Raw genomic sequence first — 20,265 nt, forward strand, 5'->3', positions numbered from 1 at the left:
CATTCAGGGTGACTACCTCATGAACCTGGTTAAGAGAATGCCAAGAGTGTGCAAAGCTGTCATCAAGGCAAAGGGTGTCTACTTTGAAGGATATCAAACATAAACAATATTTTGATTTGTTTACCACTTGGTTACTACATGATTCCATATGTGTTATTTCATAGTTTTGATGTCTTCACTATTATTTTACAATGTAGAAAATTGTTTTTTTTTAAAGAAGATAACTGGAATGAGTAGATGTTTCCAAACTTTCGAATGGAACTGTATGTATGATGTGTTTGATACCGTTTCATTAATTAAATTCCAGAGACAACAATGAGCTCATCCTCGTATAGCTCCTCCCACCAGCCGCCTCTGTCACTCACACACAAACATGTTTCTAAACTTACAAAAAATCTGTGTCATCATCGTCATCATTTCCTCTCCATAGATCCCATAAGCACCACAGTATGATGCCCGAGCAGAACAAAAACACAACTGTCTTGACAAGGATTGTCACATCAAGACCTAGGAACAGAGGCCGAGAAGAGAAATTCTCACCGTTCCTGAAATAATTATTTGCTGTAGCAAACATACTGGCGATGGAAGCTATCATCTAGGCCTGCTACATGTAGTGTTCAGCATTTGCCCCGTTAATGGCGCGTTTGAAGGTTGGTTTAACAGTGAGCAAATGTAGCAAGAGCATAAAGTGGACCGCTCTAATCATGATTATAATGCTACAGTTAAAGCGTCATAAACTATTGCGTAATGCGTTCTAATTTGTGACACAGTTGACACAAAAGCCATTTGAAGCAGATCAATTAAGGTCACTAATTAGTACGGAACTCCCCTCACCTTGTTATCTAGGTCTTATTTAATAGGAAAAAACAAAAACCGGCAGACATTCGGCCCTCCGTGTAATGACTTTGAAAACCCCTATTCTATCCTAATTAATCGATCGGCTTGACGCGCAGATGCACTACAGGCTATACATGAGGAGAGTTTACTTTGTATCAGCGAGTTGGTGACTGAGTTGGCGCTCAGGAAGGTGTGTGTGTGTGTGTGTGTGTGTGTGTTTCTTCCCTCCCATAAATATACTGGTCTCGTCCCCATTATGTAGGCGTATTTTGTTAACAGAGGGAGCTTTGATTTATTTGTTTCTAGCTCAGGCTCATACAGAGACTCATCAATGCTTTTATTACAAGCAGACTTGACTGTTGTAATTCTCCCCTGTCTGGTCTACCCAAGCAAGCCATTGGTCAACTGCAAAACATATAGAATGCTGCAAAATGGGTTCTGACCAAGACCAGATGGAAAACAATCATTACACCGGTTTTAATATCTCTGCACTGATTACCTGTGAGTTCTAGAATTACTTGTAAGGGTTTTCGATTGTTTTTTAAATCAATCCATGATTGTGAACCCCAATACATGTCAGACATGCTTTAAAGTTATGTACTGGGGAGGTCCATCAGGCACTGGCCATTTAACTATCCCAAAGCCTAGGACCAAGAGGCAATGGAGAGGCAGCCTTTATGCCCCCAACTTCTGAAATAGCCTGCCAGAGAACCTGATGGGTGTGGACACTGGAGATATTTTGAAAAGATCTTAAAACACACCATTTTAGCTTTGCATTTCCGTAGTGTGATTTTTTTTGTTGTTGTCTGTTTATAATTGAGTTTCATAGGCTCTTATGTTTGAGTAGTAAACATTTGTTTTTATTTGAATTGTATTAGTTATTTTTCCCTGTGAAGCGTGTTGAGTTAATGTTTGTAATGTTCTATAAATAAAGCTTGATTTGATATGGTTAGGCTAGGTTGATTTTATAGACCATATCCTACATTGTAGCCCTATTAGGCATAAATGTTGTGCAAAATTCTCTTGTACAATTTTGGCTACAAAAACCTGCTTGAATCAGACTAAACGCACAGGTATTTTGATGCGATATCAGGCCTTTGATGGCCCATTTGGGGTTGATTGAACATTTTTAGAAAGGCTGTAAAATGTCTGTTTCAATCTATCAAATCGGTACAATGATTCTGGTAAACTCATTCTCACTCTTTAATTATCTTCTACATTTTATGTCTGATTAGGATGAGTGCAGTTTATCTTCAAGCTGCTAGCTGTTCTGAGGACCATAAGGACTGGGGAAAAATGTGATGGAAACTTATTGTGAGAAAAAAAGGTTTCATTGCTCTTATTTGTTAAGATCTGATCGGAGTCAAACAAGTGTTAGGCTATGCAATGCTGCAGCCCAATAGAACCAATTATGTGTATAAGAACTGAACAAGTTAGTCTAAACTTGGACCTTGCACATACTAATTCAAAGGCCAACTTAGTGTATGTTACAATATTCTTAGAAGCTTGAGGTATCAGGATGACCTAATGGGTTCATTTTCATAGTCACTTTTGTAAGTCGTTAGTTACATTTTAACAATATTAGATCGCTCATGTTTTAAAGATAAGACATTAAACAAACAAACAAGCGCAGACCGCGGATACCTTACACGCTGATCATCTGGGCTGAATTTGCACAGGCAAATATTTAGAGTTCTAAATTACGTAGTTATGTGCGACGTGGGGCTTTTTGCGAGAGTTTCTTTGGCCATCCAACATGGCGTCGTAGGGATTCTGTTGTTGTTGTATTGCACGTAGTTATGTGAAGGAACCCAAGTGGATTCATCTCCATTTATTCAAACTAAACAACTAACTACTAGATTAAATAGTGTCGGTCTCGATTCGGCGGGTATGAGAGAGGTCTGGGAAGACTATGCTGAGATCCACCGGTTTCTTCCTTGGGATTGACTGCCCGTTTTACACGGATAGTTGCAACGTGAAAAGTGTCAAAGATGGGTGCAAAAGACCGTACTGTCACTTCAGACACAGCCAACAGAGACGGGCGTCTTATGGATCAAATGACATAAGAAAATCAAACGAGCTTTACTCCAAACAAAAGGGTGAGTTGCAATTCTATTATATTAATATTAAATGGATTACGTTAGCTAGCTAGCTAGCGAGTGTACATTATTATACAGTGGCGTCATAGTGTTTACCTTAGTTATATGTGAAAACATTGAGTTAGCTAAATTATTCCCTTACTGAAGGGTTGACAACACAATTGCAACTTGCACATTACATGTATCCTCTGAATCGGCTATACTGTGTAATTTCTTAGCTGCATTAACTAGTTATCTAGCTACTAGTTGCACGTAGTTAGCTAACTAACTAGAGTAAAGTCAAAGTGATAAACCGGGTTTTATTTATTTTTATTGAACTATTTATTTAACTAGGCAGCTCAGTTAATAAGAACAAATTCTTATTTACAATGACGGCCTACCAAAAGGCCCCCAGCGGGGACGGGCAAGAAGGTAGAGACAACAATACATCATGCAAAGCAGCCACAACTGTCAGTAAGAGTGTCCATGATTTGAGTCTTTGAATGAAGAGATTGAGATGAAGCTGTCCAGATTGAGTGTTTGTTGCAGTTCGTTCCAGTCGCTAGCTGCAGCAAACTGAAAAGAGGAGTGATCCAGGGATGTGTGCGCTTTGGGGACCTTTAACAGAATGTGACTGGCAGGACGGGTGTTGTATGTGGAGGATGAGGGCTGCAGTAAATATCTCAGAAAGGGGGAGTGAGGCCTAAGAGGATTTGATAAATAAGCACCCCACAGTAGGTCTTGCGACGGGTATACAGAGATGACCCGTTTACAGAGGAGTATAGAGTGCAGTGATGTGTCCTATAAGGCGCATTGGTGGTAAATCTGATGGCTGAATGGTAAAGAACATCTAGCTGCTCAAGAGCCCCCTTACATGCCGTTCTATAAATTATGTCTCCGTAATCTAGCATGGGTAGGATGGTCATCTGAATCAGGGTTAGTTTGTCAGCTCGGGTGAAAGAGGAGCGATTACGATAGAGGAAACCAAGTCTAGATTTAACTTTAGCCTGCAGCTTTGATATGTGCTGAGAGAAGGACAGTGTACCGTCTAGCCACCCTCCCAAGTACTTGAATGATGTGACTATCTGAAGCTCTATACCCTCAGAGGTAGTAATCACACCTTTGGGAATAGAGGCATTCTTCTTACCAAACCACATGACCATGTTCAGAACAAGAAAGCTTGTTGGACACTAAGAAATCTTTGTTGTAGAGCATTTAACACAATCCGGGGAGGGGCCAGCTGAGTATAAGACTGTATCATCTGCATATAAATGGATGAGAGAGCTTCCTAATACCTGAACTATGTTGTTGATATAAATTGAGAAGAGCGTGGGGCCTAGGATCGAGTCTTGGGGTACTCCCTTGGTGACAGGCAGTGGCTGAGACAGCAGCTTTTCTGACTATACACTGCACTCTTTGAGAGGGGTAGTTAGCAAACCAGCCCAAAGACCCCTCAGAGACACCAATACTCCTTAGCTGGCCCTCAAGAATGGAATGGTCTACTGTATCAAAAGCTTTGGACAAGTCAATAAAAAAACAGCACAACATTGCTTAGAATCAAGGGCAATGGTGACATCTTTGAGGACCTTTAAGGTTGCAGTGACACATCCATAATCTGAGCGGAAACCAGATTGCATACCCGAGAGAATACTATAGACATCAAGAAAGCCAGTCAGTTGATTATCAACAAGTTTTTCCAACACTTTTGATAAACAGGGCAAAACAGAAATAGGCCTATAACAGTTAGGATCAGCTTGACCTCACCCTTTAAATAAAGGACGAACTGTTGCTGCCTTCCAAGCAATGGTAACCACCCCCGAAAGGAGAGAGAGGCTCGGCGATGACAGGGGCAGCAACCTTAAAGAAGAAAGGGTCTAAACCATCTGACCCAGATGTTTTTTTGGGGTCAAGTTTAAGGAGCTCCTTCAGCACCTCACTCTGTGACTGCCTGCAGGGAAAAACTTTGTAGCGGGGCAGGGGAAAAAGAGGGAGAAGCATCGGGGATAGTCACATTTAGAAGGGGTGGGAGATGAGGAAATGTTGGACGGGCAACGAGGCATGGCTAAGTCAAATAGGAATCCTGACTTAATTAAGTGGTGATTTAAAGAGCTCAGCCATGTGCTTCTTGTCAGTAACTACCACGTCCTCAACATTAAGGGATGCAGCTGTGTCTCTCTGAGGGGGATGTGTCTCTCTCTGACGGGGAGAGGGTAAGTGGTGTACGGATGTTAACCCTTTAGATTGGAATATTTCTGCGTCTTAAGTCAGGTTGGTTGACAACGGCATTTGAAACCTTATTTCACTCCAAGGCAGACCGACTAGAACATATTCAATTGAACTATTACAGTACTGTAAAACTGTACATTATTCTTACAGTTGAAAAGTATAGACAATTTGCTCATTCTAATCTGTATCTCATGGCTCTCTCCAGAGCAATGCGGCTATGACCCATTCAAACCAGAGGTAGTGAGACCCGAGGAGCAACAGGATGGGGAGCCTGCTGCTGCAACAGTGGACATGGGTGCCTTGGAGCTTGAGTTGGTCAATCGCGCCATCGAGGAGGTACGCAGTGAGGTGGAGCGGGAAAAGAAGAAACTCTCACAAATCGGGGATCAGGAATATGACCCTACCGACAGTTCCCCCAAAGTGGTTACTAAATGGCCAAAACCACTGGCCGTGACATCACACTTGGCATATGACCCAGGCAGTTATCAGATGACTACAACAGCTGATTACAACCCTACCCCTCGCTCCAGTAAGTACACCTTGGATTCCGACAGCAAAGACAACCATGCCAGCTCCATGGAATATGTGCCCACCTCAGTTACCAAAATAGCTGTGAAAAAGCCTGTTCCTCGAACACAAACTCCTCATCTACACTCTTTGCCTACTAGTCTTAAATACTCCACTATTGCATCCTGCTCCAAGAATAAGTACACAGTGGATCATTCTAAACCATCCACAGACATGGAATATGACCCTCTCTGCAACTATTCAGCAAAAATAGCTGTCAAGAATAAGAAACACCAGAGGACAGGAACTACTAAGGGTGAAGGAAAAAAGAGACCTCACCTGTCAGGGACAGGAAAGCAGTCAACAGATGAGGAATATGTGCCAACCATTAAGAAGCCTCGTCAGGTAATACCAGACCCACTGAAGTACACTGCCAGTTTCTCTGAGTCTGATGAAGAGAGCTCTGGGATAGAGTATCGACCCACCTCTCTCAGCCGTCTGCAGAGGAGGAAAAGCAGCAGTGGGTCAGTGGAGGAAGCCTCAGGTCCAGGGAAAGGAGAGAGGACGGAAGGAGCCGTAGGTGGGCTGAAACAACAGAGGAGTCAGGAGTCTAAAAAGCAGCAGGACGCCGCACACTGGGAGTCAGAGGACTTGGAAAACCAGAAAATAGTAGCTAGGCAGAAAGACAAGCCAGAGACTGAAATAGTGGCAGGTAAAACCAGCCAAGTGAAGAGCAGCAAAGTAAAGAATGTGCATAAATCTGAAAAGGAGTCCAGTAAAAAGAGTGGTGGTGGTGCTGGTGGTGGTAGTAGTAGTAAAAAAGGAGCAGGGGATGGTGAGAAAATAAGTGATTCAAAGAAATCAAGCCACGAACCTGCAAAGAGAGACCGCAAGAATCAGGGAAAGAAAGAAGAAAAAGGCAAGATAAAGGATACATCTATAGACAAAGGCAAGGAGGGAAAGGGAGAAAAGAGAAGTGATGGAAAGAGTAAGATTAGGACAGTTAAAGTTAAAGGGGAGTCAAGCAAGCGGGAGAATAAGAGAGAAAAGGGAGGTGGGGATAGTACACTGCAGACTTCAGACAAGGGAAAGGACTCTAAGTTTAAAGAACACAAGAATGGTAAATATGACAGCAATGAAAGAGAAAATGATTCAAAGAAAGTAGGCAAAGGGAGTTCTAAAATTGGTAAAGACAAGGTGAAGAAAAGCAGCAGTAGCTCCTCTGATGGCAAAACAGGAAAGGTGAAACAAAGATCTCTGAGTCACGTAGATCTGTTTGGTGATGAGAGTGTAGAGGAGGAAAGTGAGGAGGATGAGGAAGAGGAGACAATTGTGAGGAAGTCAGCTGCTCCTTTCAAGAGGGGGAGTTTGACTAGGAGGAATGTCTCAGAGCTCACCCCCTCATCCTCAGAGGATGAAGATGTTGGTGCAGAAGATGACGGAGGCTATGGTGACATGGATGATTGTGGGGTGGACTACTCCAGTCTGCAGGTGGACATAGACTTTGACCTGGATGATGACCCAATGGAGGAGTGCTTACGGATCTTCAATGAATCCAAGGATGTGAAGACTGAGGACAAGGGAAGGCAAGCCAAGGTACCCATAGATTGCCATGTCCCATCATTGTTTCTTGTTTTGTATAATATTTCCTTGGTTTAGCATTCACTGCTGTTTATTCTGTTAGTTCAGGTCAGTAATGGTGTCATTATTTTAAGAATGGGACGGAATCTAATGTTTTTGTCTCCAATATCATACTGAACAAAAAAAAAAAATCAGCGATTTTACTCCGTTACAGGAATCCGGCAATTTAATTAAATTCATTCATTCATCTCATGACTGGGCAAGGGCACAGCCATGGGTGGGCCTGTGAGGGCATAGGCCCATCCACTGAGTAGCCAGGCCCAGCCAATCAGAAGTTTTTCCCCACAAAAAGGGCTTTATTAAAGACAGACATACTCCTCGGTTTCATCAGCTGTCTGGGGGGCTGGTCTCAGACGGTCCAGCAGGTGAAGAAGCCGGATTTGGAGGTCCAGGGCTGGCGTGGTTACATGTGGTCTGCGGTTGTGAGGCCGGTTGGATGTACTGCCAAATTCTCTAAAACGACGTTGAAGTGGCTTTTGGTAGAGAAATGAACATCAAATTATCTGGGAACAGCTCTGGTGGATATTCCTGCAGTCAGCATGCCAATTGCGCACTCCCTCAAAATTTGACATATCTGTGGTTTTGTGACACACCTTCCCATTTTTAATGACTTTTATTGTCCCCAGCACAAGGTGCACCTGAGTAATGACCATGCTGTTTAATCAACTTCTTGATATGCCACACCTGTCAGGTGAATGGATTATCTTGGCAAAAGAGAAATGCTCAGTAACAGGGATGTTAACACATTTATGCACAAAATTTGAGAGGAATAAGCTTTTTGTGCATAAGGAAAATGTCTGGGATCTTTTATTTCGGCTCATGAAACTTGGGACCAGCACTTTACATGTTGCGTTTATATTTTTGTTCAGTATGTATTCGTAGAATATTGTATGAAATGTACTGTACATTTGCTCAAGGTTTCTCTCCCTTCCCAGCCCTCTAAAGATTCGGAGGATGAGGATTCCACAGAGAGCAATCAAACCACTCTTTTCCCCGGTCAGAGGAAAAGGGTTTCACATTTCTCAGCCAAAGGAAGTGTGAGTTTGTTCTCTGGTATTTACCTACCTCTCTATGGTAACTCAAGTAGCAAAAAGCCTTTCATTGATTACAAACTGGATTCTGTGTTTCAGACTGAGGCAACCCCGAAGCCTCCACCATACAGGAGACTGACTGCCCAGGAGATCTGTTACCAGCGTATGCAGATAGCACAGCAGCAGGCTGCCCAGCTGGCTGCAGCTGTAAAGACTGCCTCCACACCCAGCCCTTTCCCTGGGGAGAGGAAGAGAGTAGCCCACCGCCCCACGCCTTTACCATCCTCTTCCAAATCTGGTAGGAAAGCTTGTCCGTTCTTATTTATTTCTTACTGTCGAGAAGGAACCTGCAAGTAAGCATTTCGTTGGACGGTGTATATCATGTGTATCCTGTACATACGACTAATAGTAGTTTCACGTTTTATCTTCCACACCATGTAGGCCATGTTACCTAACACAGTTTACATACATTACGATTGCACAAACAATATGAGACCAGAGAAGTGTAATTTAAGGTGTGTTGTTGAGAAGCCTTTCTGTATCTGACTGAAGGTCTTGCCGTGGCGAAGTCGGCGGGCAGCAGAGTGTTGTCGCCCACCAGTACCCTCCCAGCAGGTCTCTCTGTGAAGGCCCAAACATCAGCCGGCATCCTGTCAAAGACCACCACCACTATTGTACAGAAGAGGGTGGCACACACTCCCACAATGAAGGTAACGCCAGACATTTATATTATGCCACAATAACCCATAAAATGGATCTTAGCGTCCATTGTAATTGACATGATTTTTCTTTTCTCAGAGCTCTGCAATGAAGCGGCCAGTTATTCCCACCGCGTTTGGGGCCAAAGTTCCCACCAACGTCCGCCAGCGATACCTCAACACATTTATAGACGAGTGTATGAAGTTCTGCCCCTCTGAAGACTTGGCCTTCCAAATGGTATGTGAGACCACACAGGGTTGAACTGATTCATCATCAAATCGATCCATGTCTACAGTAAAGTATGTGTGCTCATAGCACAGCTAGTGGTATCCCATTTCAGAGAAGGGTGGATGAGTTATGTTTGTGAAATCTTTGATGTGGGTTCAGTTGGTTTACCCGTACACATTTTTAGGTGCTTATTCATAGTGTGCCACTCTCTTTACTTGTATATATGGGTTGATGGTTGTAACAGCTGACGGTCTCTCTAGGCCCTGGAGGAGGAGAAGGTGGTGTATGACCGAAGCAGCAGTAAGAACATCTACCTCAACGTGGCAGTCAACTCCCTGAAGAAGCTACGCAGCAAGAGCAGCTCCCCTAACTCACTCGTTGCCAGTATGTCACTGATACATACAGTATCCATGTAGCAATTACAAACGGATGGTGTTTGGTGTAGTTGCAGTGCTCATGTTAGTCATTGCCATTTGGCACAGATCTAGGAGAAACATTTCCCCCCAAAATTCAAATTTTTTACCATTAGGTGAAAAACACCAAACTAACTGTATATCAGAGTCTTATCAGCTTGCTTGTCTTTCAGTGAACCCTGCAGTGGTGGGGAACAGGAAGTCCCAGTCCCATGAAGAAGTGCTGGGGGGACGCCTCGCTGCCAAGACCAGCTTCACGTTAAACAGGACGGGCAAGCAACAAGCAGAGAAACTCAGTGGTGAGTAGCTAGTCCTCGTCTGGTTGGAGCTGGTTTTACTGGCGGCAGAGGCAGTGGGGGTTTGTATCCTAGCTATGTGTTATCTGGTCTGCTGTAGGTGCTACTCTGTACCGGAAGCTGAGGGACTATCTGATGACAGAGGAACGGCTGCAGGAGCATGGATACCCTAGGCCACACCCTGAGCGCTCAGGTCGAGCCGTGGTCCACAATGTCCCAGAGAAGAACAACGTTGACCGTAAGTCTTTACAGAGCACCTACAAACCCTCCTCAGTCTGGGGGTGGATCCAATCCTTCTCAACCAGACACATAAAAAAAATGTTCTTCCACTAATCTCTTCTCGTTCCAAGCGTTTGCCAAGGTGTGCTGTCGATGTGGGGCCGAGTATAAGATCAATGCCAACGGCAACTGTGTTCGCAAGGAGGAGTGTAATCACCACTGGGGCCGTCTGCGCAGACATAAAGGTCTGTTTTTTTCTGTCTAATAACTTGTACGTTGTTTTAATTTTTGCAAGATGTTAGGATTTGAATGTAGTTGCCCATTTTGGATGGAACTAGTAAGGGCTTCTATCCGTCTATGAATAGTGTCGGGAGGCTGGGAAACCAACTACAACTGCTGCTCAGGAACTGTGGGCTCTCCTGGTTGCTCCGTGTCTAAGGTAACACCACGCAGTTCCTCTGCATTGCATTTATGCAATCAGAACCCAGTAATAATGTGAATACTGAACTGTTATGGGAACAGAAGGGGGCAGTGTTGTCCATGGCACGTCGTGACTGTGCTACTTCATTAGACCTGATGCCTCCTCAGAATCCCATCTCTGTGCTGATATTTAAGAATGAGTAAATTCCACCATTATTTTTAAAAGGTGGTCCACCTTGCGTCTTCTCTGTTCAAAGCAACATGTTCAGGACGGCCGCAAAGAGTCTTTGGGTGGCTACGTTCAGACCTTTGAGAAACAGCTGCCCCCGGATGGAAACTGTGGAGTCTATGCCCTGGACTGTGAGATGGTGAGCTGGCTGCTGCGCTGCTTTCCTTCAGGCACAATTAGCTGTTTGAGTGCTGAGAGTGGCTCTCAATACCCTATATAATGTGTCCTCTCTCTCTTTCTCTCACTCCTCTGTAACAGTGCTACACAAAGCAGGGTCTGGAGCTGACCAGGGTGACTGTTATCAACTCTGAGCTGAAAGTCATCTATGACACATTTGTTAAACCTGAAAGTAAAGTGGTAGACTACAACACACGGTAATGGATACAGAAGATTTTTGTTCAGTCTTTAGTGTGGAGATATAGCTAGCATGCGCGCGCACACAAGGACAAAATAACAATGTTCATCATGTTTTGCACAGGTTTTCGGGTGTAACGGAGGAGGACCTGGAGAATGCCAGCATCACCCTGAGAGACGTGCAGGCGGTGATGCTCAACATGTTCAACGCTGAATCCATCCTCATAGGACACAGCCTGGAGAGTGACCTTTTTGCCCTCAAGGTAAACATACACACTCCCCTAAACTGATTGCCCTCTGGTCATTATGTGTGTGTGGTTGTGATGTGGCCCACTCACTCTGTACCTCTCTCTGCTGTCTTCATAGGTCATACACAGCACTGTAGTGGACACAGCGATCGTGTTCCCCCATCGCCTGGGCTTGCCCTACAAGCGGGCCCTAAGGAACCTCATGGCAGACCACCTCAAACGCATCATACAGGACAGCGGTGAGCAGCTAAAACCTCATTACCATGTTTATTATTGTTCCTATGATATACAGTTGAAGTCGGAAGTTTACATACACCTTACAACTCAGTTTTTCACCATTCTGACATTTAATCCTAGTAAAGATTCCCTTTTTTAGGTCAGTTAGGATCACCACTTTATTTTAAGAATGTGAAATGTCAGAATAATAGTAGAGAGAATTATTTATTTCATCTTTTATTTCATCACAATCCCAGTGGGTCAGAAGTTTACATACACTCAATTAGTATTTGGTAGCATTGCATTTAAATGGTTTAACTTGGGTCAAACATTTCAGGTAGCCTTCTACAAGCTTCCCACAATAAGTTAGGTGAATTTTGGCCCATTCCTCCTGACAGAGCTGGCGTAACTGAGTCAGGTTTGTAGGCCTCCTTGCTCGCACACACTTTTTCAGTTCTGCCCACACATTTTCTATGGGATTGAGGTCAGGGCTTTGTGATGGCCACTCCAATACCTTGACTTTGTTGTCCTTAAGCCATTTTGCCACAACTTTTGAAGTATGCTTGGGGTCAATGTCCATTTGGAAGACCCATTTGCGACCAAGCTTTAACTTCCTGCCTGACTGATGTCTTGAGATGTTGCTTCAATATATCCACATACTTTTCTTTCCTCATGATGCCATCTATTTTGTGAAGTGCACCAGTCCCTCCTGCAGCAAAGCACCCCCACAACATGATGCTGCCTCCCCGTGCTTCACAGTTGGGATGTTGTTCTTCGGCTTGCAAGCCTCCCCCTTTTTACTCCAAACATAACGATGGTCGTTATGGCCAAACATTTCTATTTTTGTTTCATCAGACCAGAGGACATTTCTTTGTTCCCCATGTGCAGTTGCAAACCGTAGTCTGGCTTTTTTAATGGCGGTTTTGTAGCAGTGGCTTCTTCCTTGCTGAGCGGACTTTCAGGTTATATCGATATATGACTTGTTTTACTGTGGATATAGATACTTTTGTACCTGTTTCCTCCAGCATCTTCACAAGGTCCTTTGCTGTTGTTCTGGGATTGATTTTCACTTTTCGCACCAAAGTACGTTCATCTCTAGGAGACAGAACGCATCTCCTTCCTGAGTGGTATGACAGCTGTGTGGTCCCATGGTGTTTATACTTGCATACTATTGAACGTACAGATGAACGTGGTACCTTCAGGCGTTTGGAAATTGCTCCCAAGGATGAACCAAACTTGTGGAGGTCTACAACATTTTTTCTGAGGTCTTGGTTGATTTCTTTTGATTTTCCCATGATGTCAAGCAAAGAGGCACAGAGTTTGAAGGTAGGCCTTGAAATACATCCACAGGTACACTTCCAATTGACTCAAATTATGTAAATTAGCCCATCAGAAGCTTCTAAATCCATGACATAATTTTCTGGAATTTTCCAAGCTGTTTAACCTGTCTAGGACTGGCTAGCGGAACCCCTCACCAACAGCCAATTAAATTGCAGGGCGCCAAATCAACTCAACAGAAATCAACAGAAATCAAATTTCTCAAACATACAAGTATTAGGCACCATTTTAAAGATAAAATTATCATTAATCCAGCCACAGTGTCTGATTTCAAAAATGCTTTACAGTGAAAGCTTCACAAACGATTATGTTAGGTCACCACCAACTCACAGAAAAACCCAGCCATTTTTCCAGCCAAAGAGAGGAGTCGCAAAAATCATAAATAGAGATACAATTAATCACTAACCTTTGATGATCTTCATCAGATGACACTCATAGGACTTCATGTTACACAATACATGTATTTGTTGTTCGGTAAAGTTCATATTTATATCCAAAAATCTAATTTTACATTGGCGTGTTAGGTTCGGTAGTTCCAAAACATGCAGTGATATTGCAGAGAGCCACATGAATTCACAGAAATACTTATAAATGTTGATGAAAATACAACTATTATACATGGAACTTTAGTAACACTTCTCCTTAATGCAACCGCTGTGTCAGATTTCAAAAAAACTTTACGGAAAAAGCATAATCTGAGAATGGCGCCCAAACCAGCCAGATGAATATCCGCCATGTCAACATTATTCATAAATAGCATTATAAATATTCATTCACCTTTGATCTTCATCAGAACGCACTCACAGGAATCGCAGTTCCACAATAAATGCTTGTTTTGTTCGATAATGTCCATTTATGTTCAATAGCTTCTTTTGTTAGGGCGTTTGGTAAAAAAAATCCAAAAGCGCGATCTGGTCCATTCGGACGAAACGTTCTAGAAGTTATTTTACAGGTCGAAGAAACTTGTCAAACTAAGTATAGAATCAATCTTTAGGATGTTTTTATCATAAAAGTTCAAAATGTTCCAACCGGAGAATTCATTGTCTGTAGAAAAGCAATGGAACGCAGGTCACTCGTGAAAGCGCGTGACTGAGAACGAGGCTGTAGGCAGACCCCTTAGTCAAACAGCTCCCATCCGGCCCCCCTTCACATGAGCAGCCTGAAACAACGTTGTAAAGATGGTTGACGTCTAGTGGAAGCCTTAGGAAGTGCAAAATAACCCATATCCCACTGTGTATTCGATAGGGGCTGAGTTCAAAAACTACAAACCTCAGATTTCCCACTTCCTGTTTGGATTTTTTCTCAGGTTTTTGCCTGCCATATGAGTTTTGTTATACTCACAGATATCATTCAAACAGTTTTATCCAATACTCTATCCAATACTAATAATAATAATATGCATATATTAGCATCTGGGACTGAGTAGGAGGCAGTTCACTCTGGGCACGATATTCATCCAAAAGTGAAAATGTTCCCCCCTATCCCAAACAAGTTAAAGGCACAGTCAACTTAGTGTATGTAAACCTCTGACCCACTGGAATTGTGATACAGTGAATTTTAAGTGAAATAATCTGTCTGTAAACAATTGTTTGAAAAATTACTTGTGTCGTGCACAAAGTAGATGTCCTAACCAACTTGCCAAAACTATAGTTTGTTAAAAATAAATTTGTGGAGTGGTTGAAAAACTAGTTTTAATGACTCCAACCTAAGTGTATGTAAACTTGCGACTTCAACTGTATACTGGGAAATGTAAAAAAAATACAAAATATGTAAAGTGTTGGTTTCAGGAGCTGAAATAATAGATCCCTGAAATGTTCCATATGCACAAAAATCCTATTTCTCTCAAATGTTGTGCACAAATTTGTTTACATCCCTGATAGTGGGCATTTCTCCTTGGCCAAGATAATCCATCCACCTGAGAGGTGTGGCATATCAAGAAGCTGATTAAACAGCATGATCATTACACAGGTGCACCTTGTGCTAGAGACAATAAAGGCCACTCTAAAATGCGCTGTTTTGTCACACAGCACAATGCCACAGATGTCTCAAGTTGAGGGAGAGTGTGATTGGCATGCTGACTGCAGGAATGTCCACCAGAGCTGTTGCCAGGATATTGAATGTTAATTTCTCTTTCATAAACTGCCTCCAATGTCGTTTTAGAGATTTTGGCAAGTATTTTCTAACCGGCCTCACAACCGCAGACCACGTGTAACCAGCCCAGGACATCCACATCCGGCTTCTTCACCTGCAGGATCGTCTGAGACCAGCGACCCGGACAGTTTGCACAACTGAAGAATTTCTGCACAAACTGTCAGAAACAGTCTCAGGGGAGCTCATCTGTGTGCTCGTCGTCCTCACCAGGGTTGTCACAGACTTCAGTGGGCAATTTCTCACCTTCAATGGCCACTGACGCTGGAGATATGAATCCCGGTTTCAACTATACCGAGCAGATAGCAGACAGCGTGTGAGCAAGCAGTTTGCTGATGTGAGCAGAGTGCCCCGTGGTATGGGCAGGCATAAGCTATGAACAACGAACACAATTTAATTTTATTGATGTAAATTTAAATGCACAGAGATACCGTGATGAGATCCTGAGGCCCATTGTCGTGCCATTCATCCGCCACCATCACCTCATGTTTCAGCATGATAATGCACGGCCCCATGTTGCAAGGATCTGTACACAATTCCTGGAAGCTTAAAATGTCACAGTTCTTCCATGGCCTGCATACTCACCAGACATGTTACCAATTGAGCATGTTTGGGATGATCTGGATTGACGTGTACGACAGCGTGTTCCAGTTCCCTCCAATATCCAGTAACTTCACACAGCCATTGAAGAGGAGTGGGACAACATTCACAGGCCACAATCAACAGCCTGATCAACTCTATGGGAAGGAGATGTGTCGCACTGCATGAGGCAAATGGTGGTCACACCAGATACTGACTGGTTTTCTGATCCATGCCCCTACTTTTTTGGTACATTTTCTGTGACCCACCGATGCATATCTGTATTTCCAGTCGGTCATATTGAAATCCATAGATTAGGGCCTAATGAATTTACAGTATTTCAATTGACTGATTTCCTTTATATGAACTGTAACTCAGTAAGATCTTTGAGATTGTTGCTTTTATATTTTTGGTCACATGTCAACAAATCCTTAGTAGGCCATTTCCCTCTCTCTGGTTTCAGTTGAAGGTAATGTAGGCCATTTCCCTCTCTCTGGTTTCAGTTGAAGGTCATGTAGGCCATTTCCCTCTCTCTGGTTTCAGTTGAAGGTCATGACTCCAGTGAGGATGCCTGCGCCTGCATGGAGCTTATGATGTGGAAGATCCGAGAAGACGCCAAGGTGAAGAGGTGACCTCTGCCTTCTCTTCACCGCCCACCTCCCCTCTAACCGGACTGCTGCAGACAGACAGGGAGGGAGAGAGGCGGGGTGCTGGAGGCCCGGAGAAAGAACTGTCAGTCTGAGAAGCCATCAGCCCAGCACTTGACAAGAAAGAAGTAGCAGGAACGCTTCAGGTATTCCAAAACAGCCACAGCACATGTGTTCCACTGACTGGGATAGGACCTTGACAGAGGGTGAGAATAGGCTCCTCTGCAGAGATCTGCACAGACAGCCAAATCACTACGTTGCCTGGACAGGTGGGCCAAAGTGAACAGGTGCTGCTCCGGCCTTGTTGGAATACAGCAGAGCCAGAGCCCTCGCTGGAGCAAGCAGGGAAAGAGCAGAAATCAGCAGTGTTTTAATTTACTGTTTAGGCATTTCATTTATAAGATCCATGATCATGACTGTCACCAGTTTTTGTTGGTATCTATTCTTCTCCTCCCGCCATCTATTTCTGAAAGACGGGAGGGTGGGGGGGTTACATCGATGGCTCCCATCAAATATAACCTTTCTATCAAATGAAAATGACAGACTTGTCAGGGCATTGGACTTGTTCACATTGTTAGGGTGAAAATGCTATTGCTGCCGAGCTGCATTCTTGGCCCAACTTGCACTCTGTTCTCACGTTACATTAAATGTGGTCAGTCTCTTAGTATTTTGGTGGCTCTCAAACTTAATTCATCATGACGGACTTGGTCAGAACCCAAACCAGAAATATGAATGTCTAAAATTGTCCTGGAGTGGTTGATTAGAGATATTGTGTTGAATAGCTTGACCATGAGCTTCACCATCTCTGTTCTGTACATGGCATTAAAGTAACTTAGTTCTATCTTTGCCTGTGCCCACATTATGCAGCAATTTAGTTATTCAATGTAGACCGATATGAAACCGTTTATATTAAATAACGCCTATAATTTTTTTTATATGGTATAACATATACTGGTAGAAAACTTCTGCTGTAAATTGTTTTCCTTTGTATTATCTTTTTCAATTAAAAAGATTGAAAAGATCTGGTTTACTTAATAATTTCAAAGTAAAGTTTCTGCCCATGTCAAAGCAGGATAAACATAACATCACTAACAAGAAGTGCCTTCTTCACTGAGTATACAAAACATTATGAACACCATGACATAGACTGACCAGGTGAAAGATCCCTTATTGATGTCACCTGTTAAATTCACTTCAATCAGTGTAGCTGAAGGGGAGGAGACAGGTTAAATAAGTATTTTTAAGCATTGAGACATGGGGGAATGTATGTGTGCCGTTCAGAGGGTGAATGGACATGACAAGACTTAAGTTCCAAACACTGGTTTGTGTCAATAACTGCAACGCTGCTGGGTTTTTCATGCTCAACAGTTTCCCGTGTGTATCAAGAATGGTCCACCACCCGAAGGACATCCAGCCAACTTGACACAACTGTGGGAGGCATTGTAGTCTACATGGTACATGGGCCAGCATCCCTGTGGAACGCTTTCGACACCTTATAGAGTCCATGCCCCAACGAATTGAGGCTGTTCTGAGGGCAAAAGGGAGGTGAAGGGGGGCTCAATATTAGTAAGGTGTCCTTAAAGTTTTGTACACAGTGTGTAATGTATAGTTTTCCAAATGTAGGTTAAGGTTTATTTATGTTAGTGCATATCATGTGTGTTTATAGTACAGTACATTATTGCTATTGCAGCGGTCATATCTCTCTACCCTGTGTGTACTCTGACGGAAGGTGCGTTGGTATTGTCTCCTTTTCTTCGCAGATGTGTTAGGGATACAAAACGGGACAGAAATGCTAAGTGGAGAGGCCCATTCTTTATTTTTCACCAGGCTCCACATTTTTGCCTCTTGAGCTCCTCCCGTCACATGTCACCATGCATTTCCCCAACTGAGGCCAGAGATCTCTTGACCCCAGGTAATAAAGACCTAGTTAGCACAGATCAATAACCACACAGTATTCTACTGACAGGGAGGGGGGATACCTAGTGTTTGAATGCAGCAGAGATTTGAGCATGTGGGGAGAAGCATCTCTAAGAGCGTCTAGAGCTCTTCATTATCAAAATCGATCAGTGTGCTCCCTCTGTTCACCTTTGACTGATGGGGGTCGATAGGGGCCAGGGTTGGTGCTGGCTCTGTGCAGGCGGGAGCACTCACGCTTACCCCATGCTGGGAGAAGTCTGGTTCATCCCTCAAAACACTGAACAGAAGTTACCCACTAACCACATCCCTATCAAACTTATTGAGATAATTTGTTTCATGACCTTTGAATTCTTTTGAACTTTTTCTACTTTGGTTAGGTTCCTTGAAAGTATATTGTTAACTTATTATTGTATGATCCCAGTTGTACTGTGTATCAATGACATATTGTGACAGGACAGCATAGTGTTTGATGCTTAGGACTGAAAAGTGCTCGACCTTTCCTGAATAAACATTTCATATTGACCTGAAAACCAGTTATTTTTTTCATGCGTTGAAATGTAAATGATTTTCTGCAGTTACCTTAATGAATCTGTGTGAATCATTGCGGCTGCTTGCAATTTGACTAAGGCCTTTGTTTTGACTTTGGATTATGGCCCATAATAGGCGAGTCCATTTGAAAGATCTGTGTGTGCTCTCTTTGGTCCTCGCCAGCCTCTACCTGGCCCTCCGCTGCTTCCCTTGACCCCCCAGGCGGGCCTAGCAGCCGCCTGTCCCTCTCACTGTCATTAACTCAGACTCATGCTGCCCAATTAAGTGACTGATCTTTACTCAGTTTCTCGTATTGATCTGCCAGAGGAGCTGCCTGTGGCAAATCTCCCCGGGGGTTGGGTGGAGATCATATGAAGTTAATACCTCTAGGCCTCATAAGAATGGAATTACTAATGCCCAGTTAACCAAAATCAATGAGTTTCAGAGATCCCAATGCTCCACTTCAGATCTATTAGATGAGCTTGATAGATTGGTTTGAGGCTGGTTGGACGATTTCAATGGCTGATAGTTATGAGAGCAACTGGTAGGGATGAGTTAAACATTTTTCAAATTATATTAATATATGCTGTTCAGGTTCTATGTCCTTAGCATTCAGTATTACGCAATGTGTTTTATTCTATTTTTTATTCTAAAGCAGTTATTCAATGGTAAAGGGACAACACCGATACCCCTATAGCTCCTATTTATTATTTGTGTGTCATAGCTAGTGTCAGGGCTCACGCGTGATCCTGGCACACACTGGGGCTTAACAAGAGCTACTGACCTGCCGCTCGCTATCCCTGTCCCCTATGGGTGAAAGGGCAGCTGGCCCCATCGATTTCCCCCAATGAAGAAGTCTTCAGCCCCTTACCCGCTTTCTTCTGGTCCCAATGTCCCAGTCCTGAAGGCCTCTAATGTGTTAGCGTGCCGATCGATCCAGTTAGTGTCCAAGGGGCCTCTCCTTTGAGATGCTCTCCCACTGTTAACTGACAACTACAAAGCTCCTGTCTTGATAGCCACTTGTCAATACAAATTTCCACTATTGATAAGTAATTAAAGAGAGAGGTGCTTTAGGGGTTGTTCCTCGGACTGCTGCTCTCAAACGGAAACATCTGCTCAACTGGAGACATTAACAAAAACACTTTTAGAATACAAAACCAGCCCCCCTCTGCCCTCTCCAGGCTCCCCTGTAGTTTTTTTTTTTGTACCAATCTGAATATTATTAAAACAACATTCAGTGGATGGGCAGGATGGAACACATTGGAGAAACTGGTAGCTTTTTGTTCTTCAAACTGTTCCTACTCCAAAGTGATTGATAGTGGGAGTATGAACTTGCCATTTCTTGTTTCATTCATAGCATTAGAATTTTAGCTTTTACCAAACAATCATTTCTTGTGATCTATCACACACAATTTTGCTGTCAGGATTGCTTTCTCCTTGTGCAACATACCATGCAACAGGAAAAT

At 43.3% G+C, this 20,265-nt stretch overlaps 1 protein-coding gene across 1 annotated transcript; it reads left to right on the plus strand.

The window, feature by feature from the left end:
* The first annotated feature begins 803 nt into the window (after positions 1 to 803).
* Positions 804 to 17,375, plus strand: LOC110521513 (RNA exonuclease 1 homolog). Its single transcript, XM_021599111.3, has 16 exons — positions 804 to 2,936; positions 5,347 to 7,244; positions 8,225 to 8,326; positions 8,420 to 8,618; positions 8,873 to 9,030; positions 9,119 to 9,256; positions 9,508 to 9,631; positions 9,834 to 9,959; positions 10,057 to 10,194; positions 10,307 to 10,420; positions 10,541 to 10,614; positions 10,853 to 10,963; positions 11,083 to 11,198; positions 11,303 to 11,441; positions 11,545 to 11,665; positions 16,251 to 17,375. Exons 1-16 carry the CDS (start codon positions 2,750 to 2,752, stop codon positions 16,337 to 16,339), a joined length of 3,834 nt encoding a protein of 1,277 aa, XP_021454786.3. The 5' UTR covers positions 804 to 2,749; the 3' UTR covers positions 16,340 to 17,375.
* The last annotated feature ends 2,890 nt before the right edge of the window (positions 17,376 to 20,265 follow it).

The sequence above is a fragment of the Oncorhynchus mykiss genome, chromosome 4 (genome assembly GCF_057628025.1).
Source record: "Oncorhynchus mykiss isolate SJ-2025 chromosome 4, ASM5762802v1, whole genome shotgun sequence".
NCBI lineage: Eukaryota > Metazoa > Chordata > Actinopteri > Salmoniformes > Salmonidae > Oncorhynchus > Oncorhynchus mykiss.

Coding starts and splice junctions, on each gene's coding strand:
- LOC110521513 (XM_021599111.3), top strand. CDS start 2,750: ATGCTGAGATCCACCGGTTTCTTCCTTGGGATTGACTGCCCGTTTTAC. Junction 10,421..10,540: donor CCGTCTGCGCAGACATAAAG/GTCTGTTTTTTT, acceptor GTCTATGAATAG/TGTCGGGAGGCTGGGAAACC. Junction 10,964..11,082: donor ATGCCCTGGACTGTGAGATG/GTGAGCTGGCTG, acceptor CCTCTGTAACAG/TGCTACACAAAGCAGGGTCT.